This window comes from Lemur catta, chromosome 8 (genome assembly GCF_020740605.2).
Source record: "Lemur catta isolate mLemCat1 chromosome 8, mLemCat1.pri, whole genome shotgun sequence".
In the NCBI taxonomy this organism is placed as follows: Eukaryota; Metazoa; Chordata; class Mammalia; order Primates; family Lemuridae; genus Lemur; species Lemur catta.
Window position 1 is genome coordinate 84923916 of NC_059135.1, and position 15629 is coordinate 84939544.

The following is a 15629-nucleotide window of genomic DNA, read 5'->3' on the forward strand; positions in this document are numbered from 1 at the left end:
TCTTTGACTCCATACTTTGCTCTCTAGGCCTACTGGAATGGTAGACCTGCCTTCCACATCCACTGGGGTGGCTTCTGGACCTGTGAGGGTACCAGTGGCACCCCCATAGCTTGGTTAGATACCACCTGGACTGGCTCTCTTTCATGGCCACACCCATGTGTAGCTCTCTATGGTGGTGGGGATCATAATCCCAGGTTACCCAGGGCAGCCCCACCCCAACAGCTCCACTGCATATTCAGCATACCCTTTGAAATTGAGGTGGAAGCAGACCTTCCCCCCAGGCTTCTGCAGTCTGGGCCTGTTGCAGGAGTGGCAGCTCTGAACCACCCTTGAAGTCCTTCTTCCCTTGTCTTGAAGAATAGCATTGGCCAGGCATGGTGGCTCACGCCTGTAATCCTAGCACTCTGGGACACCGAGGTGGGAGGATCACTTGAGTTCAAGACCAGCTTGAGCAAAAGCAAGGCCCTGTCTCTACTAAAAATTGAAAAATTAACTGGACATGGTGGCACGTGCCTATAGCCTGAGCCACTTGCAAGGCTGAGGCAGGAGGATTGCTTGAGCATAGGAGTTTGAGGTTGCAGTCAGCTATGATGATGCTACTGCACTCTACCTAGGGCAACAGAGCCAGACTCTGTGTCAAAAAATAAAAAAAAGAATAGCATGTGTTTGCAGCTAAATAGTTCTATGGTCTAATCCTGTATGAGACAAGAAGTCTCACAGTCTTTCTTCATTTTGTCCCATCGCCTCTGTTTCCTTTAGTCCCACCTAGTAGTGTTTCTGTTGGTATAGTATAGTTCCATCTCTACTCCCAGCTTTTGTTGAGATGGCTGATTAAATCTGTGGATCACATCCAAACTAATCTCCATATCAAATAGTCACTTTGTTACTGAAAGTTCAGTCCTTGTCCCCAAGGCCACGTCAGAAGAACCAGGACAAGTGGTTTGAGGAGGAAAGAGAAGTTTATTAATTTGTCAGCAGAGGAGGAGGTTGGCAGATTCCTGTCTTAAAGTACCAATATCCTCCTTCTGAGCACAAATACAGAGCTTTTAAAGGGGAGGTTTTTGCCTTCTGCCTATTGCTGTTCAACTATAGTTGATAGTTCTGATTTGTCCCATCTTCAGCTAAGACAATCTTGTGACCTCTCGCCCACCCCATTCCCCCCACAATTCCCTTGAGTCATCTCCTGCTGTACAGAGAACAAAGGACACTCCACTGCCCCTCCCACCACTGGCCTGGGACAGGGATACAGGTTTTAATTCCCAAAAGGAGTGGGGGAGGTTTTAGACAGAAAACATTTTTACCCTTTTTCAGGCTATTCTCCCCGTTACAACTTGGCCTCACCCTTAGTGTTCTCTTCCAAACACTGTCATTTTTTGCAATATAGATAGGCTGAGAGTTTTCCAAAACTTTAAGGTCTAAGTTACTTTTTGCTTAACAATTCTGTCTTAAATCATTTCTCTCTTCTCTCATTTTACTATAAGTAGTCAGGAGGAACCAAGCTGCTTCTTCAACACTTTTCTTAGAAAACTCCTTAGCTAAATATCCAATTTTATTGTTCACAAGTTTTTTTCTTCCATAAAACACTAGAACATAAACACAATTGAGCCAAATTCTTTGCTATTTTATAACAAGGATTGCCTTTCTTCCAGTTTCCAATAACATGTTTCTCATTTCCATCAGACGTCATCAAAATGGCCTTACTGTCCATATTTCTACCAATATTCTGTTCATGATTATGTAGGTATTCTCCAAGAAGACATAAACTTCCTCTATAGCTCTCCTCTTTTCTTTCTGAATTCTCACAAGAATTGCCTTTAAAATTCTATTCACAGCAACCTGCTAGGCTTTTACTAGTATGCACCTCATACCTGTCACAGCCTCTACTCTTTCTTAGTTCCAAAATACTTCCACATCTTTAGGTATTTGTTACAGCAGCAGCCCCACTTCTTGGCACCAGTTTCTCTCTATTAGTCAGTGTGGGCTACTATACAATAGAAATTTATTTCTCATGCTTCTGTAAAATAGAAGTCCAAAATTAAGATGCCAGCATGGTTGGGTTCTAATGAGGGCCCTTTTCTGGGTTGTTGACTGCTGACCCCTTGTTGTATCCTCATGTGGTAGAAAGAGGGCAAGAGAGCTCTCTGGGGTCCCTTTTTATAAGGGCACTAATCCCATTCATGAGGGCTCCACCTTCATGACCTAATCACCTCCCAAAGGTCCCACCTCCTAACACCATCACATTGGGAGTTAGGATTTCAACATAATGAATTTTGGGGGGACACAAACATTTGGTCAATTACAATGGTTTTTAAGCACTGAGTATAAATATTCAAAATTGCCAGTCACTTGTAGGTTAAGTTTCAAACCATATAAATGTTAAATACAAGTTTTTATGAGAAAAGCAAATTGTATAACTTCTCTAATTAGACCTGCTTTTCATTAAGCATAGGAATCATTGACTTGGTAATTTGGTTATAATTTTGAATAATTATTGCTATAGTTTGAATGTTTTTCCCCTCTGAAACTCATCTTGAAACTTAATCCCCAATGTGGCAGTTTTGAGAGGTGGGCCTCTAAGAGGTGATTGGGTCATAAGGGCTCTGCCTTCATGAATGGATTAGTCCGTTCATGGATTAATGGGTTATCGTGGGAATGGGACTGGTAGCTTTATAAGAAGAGGAAGAGAGACCTCAGCTAGGATGCTCAGCTGCCTCACCCTGTGATCCCTGCGATACCTCAGAACTCTGCAGAGTCCCCACCAGCAAGAAGGCCCTCACCAGATGCAGCCCCTTTACCTTGACTTCTCAGCCTCTATAACTGTAAGAAATAAATTCTTTTTCTTTACAAATTACCCAGTTTCAGGTATTCTGTTGTAAGCAGACTAAGGCAATTATATTACTAAAGCCCATGATATGTTGGAACAATAAGATTTTCTTAGTGAATACCTTGTGATTTAAATGCAAAATCAAGTTACTAGTTAGTGAATGTCAGCTGTGAAGTGAACTGTTGTAAAATTCATGTACTTTTTCACCTTACAGGCTCAGGTTACAGGGAGCACATTGAATGGTAGGAAGGAAAAAATTCAGGCTGAGGAAGGTGATAAGGAAAAATGGGATTTCCTGCAGTTTGCTGAAGCTTGGACTCCAAATGACAGTTCTGAAGAGCTAAGGAGGGAAGTCTTGTTCACTCATGTAAGATTATATGACTTACTCTTTTCTATTTTTCTAATATCCAGAAACTATAACTTTATCATATTGTTTTAAATAGCAACTCTCAATTGTTTATGCTGTTGAAAGGAGACTTCACATAAAGCTGTAAGCCCTTTTAGGACCAAAAATTGACATTGATAAAAGGAGGCTTCTACAATGGCTTGTATTTTCTAACAGTTTCAGTACTCACTGTTCAGCTCCTTAGATAAACAAGCTGAATAGAATCCAACATTTATAAGAAAATGTAGAAGGCTATCTTTATGATCCCAAGAGTAAGGAAGGATGTATTAAATTTGCCCTAAAATACACAAATAATAAAAAGATTAAGATAATTGACTATATCAAAATAAAAAATTTTGTTATATGAAATTTCTCATAAATAAGTCTGAGACTCAGTAAAGATATTTGCATTACAATATACGAAGTATATGAAGAATTTATACAACTCAATTAGTAAAACACAAACAAGCCAACAGAAAAATAGGCAAAGAATGTATGCATTAGAGACCTATATATAGCCAATAAACATGAAAAGAAGTTCTGCCTCACTAAAATAAGGCAAATTGTAAAGATACCTTTTCCCTTTTACAATTAAAATAGTAAGTAATCTGTGGTGTGATAATTCCAGATCATGTGACTGTCCTGTTCTCAAAACCTTTTACTCAGTGGTTTTAGGATTCATTGATGACCTTTGCCTGAATCAATTTTGAAATAGTGGTTTTTCTAATTCAATCATTGTTTCTGTCTTATTTTTCTGGGAAGAAGAACTTTACTTCCCTCTTTTTTAAAAAAATCACTATTAACTTGGGGATTCTTTTATTATTGTTATTATTGTGTAATGTGTTAGAATCTTTCACCTTTTTTTAGGCTTAGATCTGGCTAGCGAAAGCTCTTTTTTTTTTTCTTTTGTCCGCGACTGCCTCAGCCTCCCCCTCAGCAGCCGCCCGAAAGCTCTTTTAAACTGGCTTTTTTTTTTTTTTATTTAAATTTTTTAAACACATCCCCACAGTTCTCTAAGTGCTTCCTTACTTTCTGGCAAAAAATATATTCCAGGTTCACCTTAAACTTTCCTTGCCCTAGACCTGGAACTGGCCATTTCTTTAAAAAGCCCTGATTCCTTTTACTGTGGAATGATATTTAGAAATTAGGATTTTTTTGTTGTTGTTGTTCCTCTGGGATATCATTGTTTCTAGGCTCTTTTTAATATACAGAAGATATTCTCATGCATATGTATAAGGATACACGCACCAGGATATTTATTGTAATTTTTTAGAATGCAAAAAATTGGAAATAATCAAAATGACCATGAATAGTAGAATAGACTCATAAATTTTCACATAGTAAAATACTATTTAGAAGTTAACATGAATGAATTAGATTTATATGTATCAACATGACCAGATCTTAAAAACATAAGGTTTCTTAAAAATGCATAATGTATATACACACATACACACAAGTATATTCCAAGTATATTCTATACTTATGAATATATATGTTAATAAAACATATAAAAATTAATGGATTGGAAGAATATATATCAAATTTACAAAATTGGTTACCTCTGGGAGAGGAGGAAAATGGATCTAGAGAAGAGTAAAAATGTGATAGCAACTCCAGCAAAAATGTTTCATTTCTTTTATTTTAAAAAAGTTTCAGAAGCAAATATTACAATATTAGTATTTGTAAATTTTGATTGATGGGTATATGAATGTTTGTTATATTCGCTGTACAGTTCTGTATTTTAAACCCCTAGTCCTACCTGTAACAAATGCTATTTAGAGACCATATATAAATTCAATAAGAAATAAAATATTAGAGTAGTTCATAATTCATACTGTCTGTGGTTTCCTAGTTTTTTTGAGGTGGTATGATGTGAGAGTTGAGGCAATATGGAATGAGAGTTACAGAGAGTTTACTTTTAATTTTCCAAAAAACTCATCAGAAATTATAGGAATAAAATTAAAGTCTTTACACTTTTTCTCATAGTACAAAATTAAATTTTTAATGTAAAAATTCCATAAAAATATATTATATGGGGAATCAGATTAAATTTTTAATTCTTATTTAAAAGGCTAGTATATATTTTTCTAGAATCCTAGTATGCCATTCTGTCAAATATTGCTAAAAAATAGATTATTTCTAAGATTATTTTTAAATTTGAAAAACTAATTTCCTTTTAACAGTGTTTATTATATTGTATTTTGGTCCGCCAAAAAATTAATAGAAATCCTAGGTATTTAAAAAAATATACAAATAAAACTGTGGTTTGTGACTATTCTTTCTCCAAAATTTTCCAACTGTCAAACTATGTTTAAGAGTTCATTTCTAAGATAGCTATTGAAAATTTGAAATACATTCTCCTATATATATACATGCTTACTGTTTTTGTTTTGTTTTGTTTTGTTTTGTTTGAGACAGAGTCTCGCTCTGCTGCCCGGGCTGGAGTAAGTGCCGTGGCCTCAGCCTAGCTCACAGCAACCTCAAACTCCTGGGCTTAAGTGATCCTACTGCCTCAGCCTCCCAAGTAACTGGGACTACAGGCTTGCGCCACCATGCCCAGCTAATTTTTTTTTTATATATATATTTTTTTAGTTGGCCATATAATTTCTTTCTATTTTTAGTAGAGACAGGGGTCTCACTCTTTCTCAGGCTGGTCTCGAACTCCTGACCTCGAGCGATCCATCCACCTCGGCCTCCCAGAGTGCTAGGATTACAGGCGTGAGCCACCGCACCCGGCCTGTTTACTGTTTTTAAATGTTTGTCTGAAGAAAAATATATATTTGTGTACAACGTTAAAAAAATATCACCTGTACCAAATTTTACGTTCTTGAGTTAGGTGTGTGTCTTTCATAGTTTAGTGTTACCTTGCAGGTTGGCCAATGCATGTCTGTATATACACACAGTTTGATAGAAATTGTAATCTTAGAATTGCAGGGATCCTTTGTTTATTTTGATTTGTTTTGCTTTGTTGATATGTGTATGTTTGTTTGTTTGTTGCTTGGCCAGCAAGTGAAATATGCTTTGATTGACTTCAGGTGGGCACACCGTCTCACCACTCTGTCTTTATACCATCTGGCCTCATGTATTTTAAGAAATATTCAGTTTGGTGAAAGGTCCTAAGGAAATTTAGTCTACTGATCAAAACATTTTCTTCTGAATATTGCCAGAATTTCAGCATTTCCTATGGGAATTTTTCTATTTATACTGATTTCTTTCTGATCCTTTTTAAAAGCCTTTAAAAATTTTTTTCCCAAGACTTAGCCTTTTTAGGATGCCTCCAATTTTGTCAATTAAACTTTGCCAAATTAACCAAACTGGCCATTTGTCATCAAAAAGTTGTTTAACTAAAAAGTTTGTAGCAGTTCTAATTGGATGGTTTTTAACAGCTTGTAGATATTTCTGTAGTGTCAGCATTTTACGGAGTGTTCATTTCACCTCTGTCCCAGCTCCCTGCTGCTGCAGATGGAGGGAGCTGGAGCAAAGAGGGGCGTTCCACTGGGGGAAGAACAGCTTGTGTGTGTTAGTCAGCACATGACTCAGCCCAGCCTGTCAACCCCAGAGGAGGGGAGACCAAGAGGCTCAAAGAGGAGGAGACCCACAAGCAGAAAGCGTGCCTGAAGGGCAAGAGGGATAAACTAAGGGCAGGAGAGTCAGAAGGACCCAGCAACCCAGATCCCTAGTTCCCCATAGGCTTCTTAACTCCGCCCATCTATCATATTCAAAATGCTGTGAACCCTATAAGTGATTTTTAGAAAACTAATGAATTTGGTAAGTTTGACAAATTGATCTTCAGTGAATTGGATTTCAGGTGAATTGACTTTTAGCATATTTTTTACTGAGCAAATAAGTCCCTTAGTATATGGGCTTTTGGCAAATTGGTTTTTTGTGAATTGACCTAGGGCCAAATAGTAGTATGAGTATGGGTCCTGGGAGAGCTGTGGTTAAGAAGAGGAAGAGTAGGAGAATGAGAAAAAATTGTCCTAGACAAAATTTTTATTTTAGTTTTAGTATCTCCTGCCTTCTTTCTCCCCTGGTGCTCATTGCCCTTTAGAATTGCATTATCTTTTCTTTCCTGCCTGTCTTAATCAGAATGCTCTTTCTGCCACACAACTAACTATTGGGATTAAAGAAAAAATACATGGAATCAGGCCTAATACTCTACTAGTATACACCAGTATAAGTATACTAGTTGTTAAAATATGGAAATATTTTAGTTGTGGTTGGCAAATAGCCATTCTGTAATGCCCTCACACTCCCTCCCCCGCCTCCACCAGGACCCCTGGTCCTCCCCATGAGCCTGCACCTTGTGGACTCTGCCTTAGCCCAATGTTGGCTAATGCCCCTGTTATACCTGTTAAGTATTTGAATAATACCCTGCACAAAACTAATTTACACAAATTCACACTATTCTTTATCCATTGTAAATATATGTACATTTTAAAAGAAATTATAGTATTTAGTCACCCAAATAAAACTCAAACTGAAGACCAGCTCAGATGAAGAGAAAAAATTCCACCACCACAAGGAAAGGTACTTTTGCACAGCACAGTTGGCTGCCCCCTGAAGTGTCCTGCCTTGGAGTCCGTTACCAGGGTCACTGCCCCAGATGTGGTCAGTCCAGTTTCCACTATTTCTTCTACATCTGAATGTGCATGACTTCTAAGTAACTCTTTTGGTCCTGAAGTGTTTTGATTTCCCTAGAATGGGTTCCATTGAGTGATAATGTAGGTAGTCTCCAAATGGAAGTAGAGAAAGATATAAATAATATTAGTGTATATTGTTATTTCTGAGAGATGAAAGGCTGTTTCTGAATAAAGTAGACTGAGTGGAGTATTCAGTTAGGGAGGCTCTCTCTCTCTCTCTGGGTTTTCATTTTGTGACGGTCATGTAAGGGGTATCCCTTCCTTCAGCTCTAGCTGTGGGAATTTGGGCCCTTCCCTTAACCTCTTTCGGGCCTTTTCTCATCCTCTTTTTCTCTTTTCTCCACTACTGGATATTCAGCAACATCACTTATCTAGCCATTTGACTCCCTATATTACTAGATGGCTTCTAAGGTCCCTTTCATCCATTATATATAAATGTAAAGTATCCTAAGAGAAACTTGGTGCATAAATGATTCATAGGTGAGCAAAGGAAAGGACTCTAATTTAGTGTGGATAGTGAGTCCAGCTTCTGGTTAGAACATGTCTGCTTTCTGCTTGGCTTCTCTTCTAATCTCAGTAAGCCAGAGCTGCTTCCATTTTATTACTTCAAACAGTAGTTATCTTTCCATTTTGAAATGAATCTCTAGGAAATTCTCAAATTCAGCCAGAACCACTACTCCTGGTCATTTCTTGGCAGCTCTTGCTTCTGCCCAAACCACAGTCTCTGCTTTCCCTTACCAGTTGTTTTCATTTTATGTTCTCTTAAGTTCAGTATCTTCCAGTGCTCCTTCCCCTCCTTAGCCTCTCTGTTACTGCCCCAACTGGGTTGTATTGCCCACTGCACACAAGGAAGCCAATTCACTAGACAGCACAGGTTGCAGCAGAGAAAGAGGTTAATATCGCAGGACACCAAGCGAGGAGACAGGAGAAATTTCTCAAATTCATCTTCTTGAGTATTTTTGGGCCAGGGTTTTTAAATATAGTTTGGCAGAAAGGGGGAGAGCTAGGGAATTGGGTCTGCTGATTAGCTGGGGATGAACTCATAGGGTTGGAAAGCAGAAATTGTCTTCTTTTGCTGAGTCAATTTCCAGGTAGAGGGTCACAGGACCTTTTGAGTCACTTCCTAAGTATGGCCACTGGTCTGGTTGGCATCTGTTGGTCCACTCGAATACAGAGTCTGGAAAATATCTCAAAGACCAGTCTTAGGATTTATAATAGTGATGTTATTTATAGAAGCGATTAAGAAAGCTACAAATCTTATGAGTTCTGTGACTCCTGAGTTGTAAGCAATTATAGGAAAGCAAGCTAGGGAACAGTGGTTGGTTATTTTTTCCCATACCTTTGCAGAGTTCAGGCCCCTACCACAGTTCCCACCATGCGGCCCTTTATTAATTTTATAAAGGGCAGTTTCATCCCCCTCCTTACTTACCTTTCTACCCTGCTTCTGTGCTGGCGTCTTTCTCCTTCACAACCATCTTTAAGTCCTCTGGTCTGCTGTCCTTAAGGACTTCTAGTCCATCCTTTACCCAAAGCAAATTTACATTTCAAACACCCACATTTGCATTAAAAATATATAGGATGTGCTGATCTGTTGCAAAAAACTGCGTGTAGTTAGGAAGGAGAGCTCTTCAGTATAACTATGAAATTTAAAAATATGCCCTTAAAATTCAAAAACAGACTGCATTTTTCATTAAATGCCAACATTGTAGGAAATGCTTGTTTTTCTGTGGGCTAAGAAGTACAAATAAAAAATTGTCTTATACATATAAAAAATAGCCTTTTTTCCTACATATTGTCTAGTAGAATGAATGGTAACAGCAAAAAGAAAGTTGACCACAGGAGCTATGGCATTCATGAAGTCCAAATCTCTCTTATCCAGAATCTCTTGTATCTGAATATGCTAAAGGGCTGGTTTCTTGGGGCTGATGAATCTTAAGCAGAGATATATAAACCAGGCTCTGGGAGTACAGGACAGAATAAATAACTACCTGGGGCATTTAGAAAAATTTCCCTTAGGAAATTTCTGAGCTGGATTTTGAAGGATGAGCTCAAGGGCAGCTGGTCCTATTTTAGGCAGAGGGAACATCAAAAGCATCCCTAAAACACAGTGCTATTAACAGATATCAGTTGTTCTGGGAATGGGAAGTCTATACAAATGTGTGAGCTTAGGGCACACAAGAAGTGAATTAATTGAAGGAGAGGAAGCCTAAAACTTTGGCACTAACCAGATGGAGAGGAGCTCACACATGCCATGCCTGGAAGTGTGACTTTATTCTGGAAGTGTGTAGTGTCATTGGAAAATTTTAAGCAGATGAATAACTTGATCGATCAATTTCGGTTTTCAAAAGGTAATCCTAGCAATAATGTGGGAAAATAATGGGACGGAGATGAGACAAAAGTTCTTAGACGCAGTGGTATTTGGGGAACAAATTACAGTCATACACTGCATAGTGACATTTCAGTCCACTACAGACCACACATACCACTGTAGTCCTGTAAGATTATAATGGAGCTGAAAAACTCCTATTGCTTAGTAACACTGTATTTGTCATAACATCATAGCTCAATGCATTACCTTTTCTGGGTTTAGATATGTTTAAATATACAAATACTTAACCACTGTGTTACAGTTGCCTACAGTATTCAGCACAGTAACATGCTGTCCAGGTTTGTAGCCTAGGAGCAATAGACTATACCATATAGCCTAGGTGTGTAGTAGGCTATACAATTTAGGTTTGTATAAGTACATTCTATCATGTTCACAGGACAGCAAAATCGCTTAACAATGCATGATGCATTTCTTAGAACATATCTCCATCATTAAGCAATTCATGACTGTATTTCTGCCTACCTTCCCATCCAGTTTCAGGGGATCTCTATCTCTCCACTCCTTCCCTGAGCTTTCTCCTGATTTTTCAGAGACTGAGAACTTGGTTGGGCCAGTTCAAGGTGGGTGGGGTTACTGTTCCCCCTGGAGGCATGCCTCTCCTGTGCTTGCGGCCTCCACCTTGAGCAGAGAGAGCCTCCCTTGGCAGGCCCTAGTGCCTCCTCTGCTGCTAGATTTGGGGTTAAAAGTAGGAAGTTCCATTTTGGCCTATTCTAGCTAGGTTCTTTAACATACCTTTTACCAAAATTTTACTGTAGTGCTATCAGGCACTTACAGGTGTACTAATAAAGGCAGTTCCTTTTTATTCATGAGCCTATTAGTATGTATAAGTCTCCTTTGTCAGGGATATCCAGGGAGGATTTGGGGCACTACGCCCACCCTGAACTCCTAATAGCTATAGTGATAATAGAGAGGAAGAAAATTCCAGACATTTCAGAGGTAGGATCAACAAAATGAGGCCTGGGTGAAATACTGTCTAATAGCATGTGCACAAAGAATAGAAGGGATAGAAGCAGGCATTTAAGGAAAATACCACAGCGACAGGCATGCAGGTTGGTAAGGAGAGGACAAATTAAAGCAATGGCAAGAGATCCAGTTTAGTCTAAAACTGAAGGTTCCAAGCAGAGGACTTTATAGTTAATTTGGATTAACAGTGAAGAGCCAAGAGATTTTGAGGGTGGGAGAGGCGCTGGCTTTAGAACAGAGGTGAAGAGTTCACTTGGGACATCGTGAGTTTGCAATGCCTCTGAATCTCAGCTGATGTCCAAGAGGCATGTAGAGGTAAGGCCTAGAGCTTAAAAGAGAAATTATGGCACGTAGGCACACACTATTAATAGATATCAGTTGATTAGTATAACCCTCTGGGTTACATTCTGGTGATCTGTACATTATATTATATAATATTGTGCTATAAATTCTAATTGTTCTTATTGGAAGAGGCATTTACATGTGCTATTTTTGATGTCATTGTTAAAAATAAGTAATAACATTTTCTTTTTTACCACTTTGGTTTTTTTTAACCAGAGTGGCATTTTATTTTGTTTTGTTTTGTTTTGTTTTCTCTGTGCCTGCAGAGAAAAACTAGTTGTGCCTAAGAGTAGGTCACTGTCAATTTTATTCAACTATATGGGAAGGAACATTTTAGAAAATCTGAAAAAAAGTTAGTCATTTCTTTTTTAGGATAATTTAAATCATTTTTTTAGAGGATTAAAACCCTACTTCTGTCACTCCATATCCTTTGAAAACAAACTCTTTTTGGCTTGATTACAAATGTTAGTGAGGGCTCTTTAGTTCCAGCTCCAATCATCAATCATCTGTGGTTCAGGAGACCAGCATGATGTCCCAATCACCCATTTGTAAAACAGGTTTATGAATTCTGTTAGGAACAGGAGCCGAATGACATGAGGCAGTAATGGTTCCTACCAGAGCGACCCTTTGATCAAAGTCTATTAAACCTGACATCAGTGCTTTTGTTGGTGGCCTGTGCTTCCCTGGAATAGCACCAAGCTTTGAAGTGCTTTATTGTTTTTTATGAGTTTTACTAGATTTTGTTCCCCTCTTCTTCAGTTCTAATAACTGACTTTTAATCCTATCATCATGTCGAGGGGATTTGTCTCTGAAGACCAGTAGTTATACCATGTTGCAAAGCAGAGCGAACAGATTAGGTCCCTGAACCTTTCAGATAAAAACATGCATTTTGCCATCTTAAGCAATTTGCAGTTTTTATTCCCAGCATTTCTCACCAAAAGCAATATTTTTCTTTTGTTTTACAAAAACAATATTGAACAAAAGACAGAAACACAATAAGTGAGTGTCAGCTGTATAACTGAAGGGAGGAATATGTTCTTCTATCTTCCACACTCCTTATGACATAGGCATGTCAATGTAACTGTAATTTTCTCCTAAGCCTTGTGATAAAAATTACTATAGGCTTAGATTGCTACTTCTATTAGAAATACCTACATATAAGTTCCTTATTTCTCACATATTAAAAAGATCATTTAATAAAGTTATTTCTTTGCAAGGGCAGTTATGGTGAATTGGGATATTTGTCCATAACTTGTTACTATAATGTCTTTTCTAAATGCAAGAATTTAGTTACAAAAGACAAAAGACTTTTTAGCTTAATCTTGCTATTTAGTAACAAAGCTTTACTAGGCATTAAAAATATTTTGTCTTTCTATGTTTCCTGCCCATCTTTACATCTAGTAAATGCTAATAACAACAGTAATTAATCTTTAAAATAACAACCTGAATGCTATGGGCACTGAATATTTATCTATCAATATGACTGTTGTAATTTGAGGATTCTGGTCTATTTTGCTGAGACTGATAAAGCTTACTCCTGCCTTTAAGGGGCAGGGAATCATGTTATTGATAAATCTAACATTTTTAGAAAACATGCATTTATTTGGGGAGCATTCCGTTTGCAATTATTTCTTTTTCTTTTTTTTTTTTTTTGAGACAGAGTCTCGCTTTGTTGCCCAGGCTAGAATGAGTGCCGTGGCGTCAGCCTACCTCACAGCAACCTCAGACTCCTCGGCTTAAGCGATCCTACTGCCTCAGCCTCCCGAGTAGCTGGGACTACAGGCATGTGCCACTATGCCAGGCTAATTTTTTCTATATAGATTTTTAGTTGGCCATATAATTTCTTTCTATTTTTAGTAGAGACGGGGGTCTCGCTCTTGCTCAGGCTGGTCTCGAACTCCTGACCTCGAGCAATCCACCCGCCTCAGCCTCCCAGAGTGCTAGGATTACAGGCGTGAGCCACCGCGCCCGGCCTGCAATTATTTCTTATTGCCTTTTTCTCGGGTGCTTTAAGCAGTTAATCCACTGACAGCTGTAGGAGTGCCACAACTCTACTAAAAGAGGACACTTTATAAAAAATTAATTTAATAAAGGATAACAGAAAAGTCATTAGAAGCATCTTATAGATAGAGAAATTTTTTATTTATATTTCGTATCTGTGACTACAAATCAATATCTTGTTAAAGGTCACTTTCTTCTTTTATTAACCAGACATGTCCCAGACACCTGTTGGAATCTCCATGAGGAGTTAATGCTAATATGTCTCTGTCTCAAAACATCAAGGATAGTGTGTTTTGTTTTACGCTGAGGCATTTAAGTCCTTTGAGTCCTGCCGTACAGTAATTTCCTAGCCATTCGAATCCATGTGCTTTCTGCTACTCACCTCATGGACAGTTTCCCTCTTTCTGACTGCATGAACACTCCATATGTCTTTTGTGCTCTTAGGAGTTGCTGTTCAGAGTCCAGTTACAGTGATAAATGAGCTCAGCTAGCACATTTCATGCTTGCACAGGAGTTACTCTGTGTTGGTATTCTTCCATTTTTAAAAATTGTTATTTGAGAGAAGCCAGATGGATTCTCATGATATATGTAAGAGAATTCATGTATTTATTTCTCCTTAAAAAGACTGAAGTTCACCACCCATGTGTATATTCCCATATGAACTCTCAATCCCTCTTTACCTACAGAAAATTAAAGAAAGAATGGAGTTATTAAAACTATAAGTGCATCTTCAGATATTTTATTCTAATCTCTTAACCTTTGTTGGGTCCTGGATCCCTTTGAGACTATAGAGAGAGCAAAGAATTGCTCCCCCAAGATGCACATACAGTGCAGACTACATTTATAGGTAATTTCAGGGGCTTCTTAGGCTCACTGAAAGCCAAACTAGGGCTTGTGAAAAGCCCATGGACCCCAAGTTAAGAATTCATATTCAATAAACCAGTAACCCCTCTCTGTTCCCACCCAGCAGGTATAATTTTCTTTAGGATGTGTCAAAGAGATTTTCTCATCTGTTTTTCTATTAGTCATAGCTACTAAATGTCAGAGAAACCTCATCAACCAACTTCCTGCCCATCTGCCCGGAGGCTACAATCAGACCACATAACTGATGACATGGATCAGTTTCTCACTGATCACCTGAGAGGAAATCTTTATTCCTTTTAGGCCTTGTAGCTTCTGGCAGCCCCGTGGCCAAGACACTAACTTGTAAGGTTTACTACCTATGACAGCATTCATCACTGTCCAATTTAGCCACTGTAACATTAGCCAAAGTCATTGCCAATCTCGCCCTCTCCTTTTGCTAAAATTGTATTCCTTTGGTTCACAAAATTATTAAGCTTATTTCCTTTCTAACCACTCTCTTCTTTTCTGGGTTTTACATGCTGTATTTTCAATTTATTATTACCGAAGTGGCATGTGGTTTTACAACAGCACCTATATGATTACTCCCGTGCACTGTTAATAAACTCCCATAGTGGCAGAAGTATAGGTCAATTTCTGATTACTGTCAGTCTCTGCTAACCTTTCCTCTCAACCTGCCTCTGGCTCATAATGAGATTTTCTCAAATGCTATTTTCCAGAATTAGTCATTACTTAAATAGTAAAATAAATTCTTTAAAATAGCTTAAATAATTTAATTAAGAAGATCAACTGTAAAAGTTGTTATTTGAAGGGCTGGAGAATTCTCCTTTTTTAGAAGATTTCTTTAGTTGTTGGTTTTGTTTTGTTGGGAGGGTTGCTTTTGTTTTAGCAAATCTTAGACAATTTTGTTTTCTTGTGGGGAGGTGGAGAGGTTAGTCATTAAGGAAATAAATTCTTTAAAATGTACAATGGGACAAAAGATTCTGATATTATTTAAACAGTATTCAGTGTATGTGACAGTAGCCTGTTGTATATTTTATGTATATAGCTATGCTGACCTCCATTTGTTTTATTGGCTTCTCTTTACAAATGTTTTTAAAAGCCCGTATCTAGGAAGAGAGGCAGTTGAGAGAGTGTGTAAGGCACCAAATCGAAAACAAGCAGATTAAGAAAGACTCCTTAATTGTGTAATCTTTAACACCTTTCTCCAGTCAGCTC

General features: G+C 38.1%; 1 protein-coding gene across 1 annotated transcript in view; it reads left to right on the forward strand.

Moving 5' to 3' along the window:
* Window positions 1-15629, forward strand: part of ZRANB3 (zinc finger RANBP2-type containing 3) — a 103640-nt gene that overhangs the window by 59507 nt on the left and 28504 nt on the right. The window contains exon 9 of the mRNA XM_045559956.1: window positions 3039-3191. Within this exon, the coding sequence (XP_045415912.1) occupies window positions 3039-3191 (153 nt within the window). The remainder of the gene's footprint in view (window positions 1-3038; window positions 3192-15629) is intronic.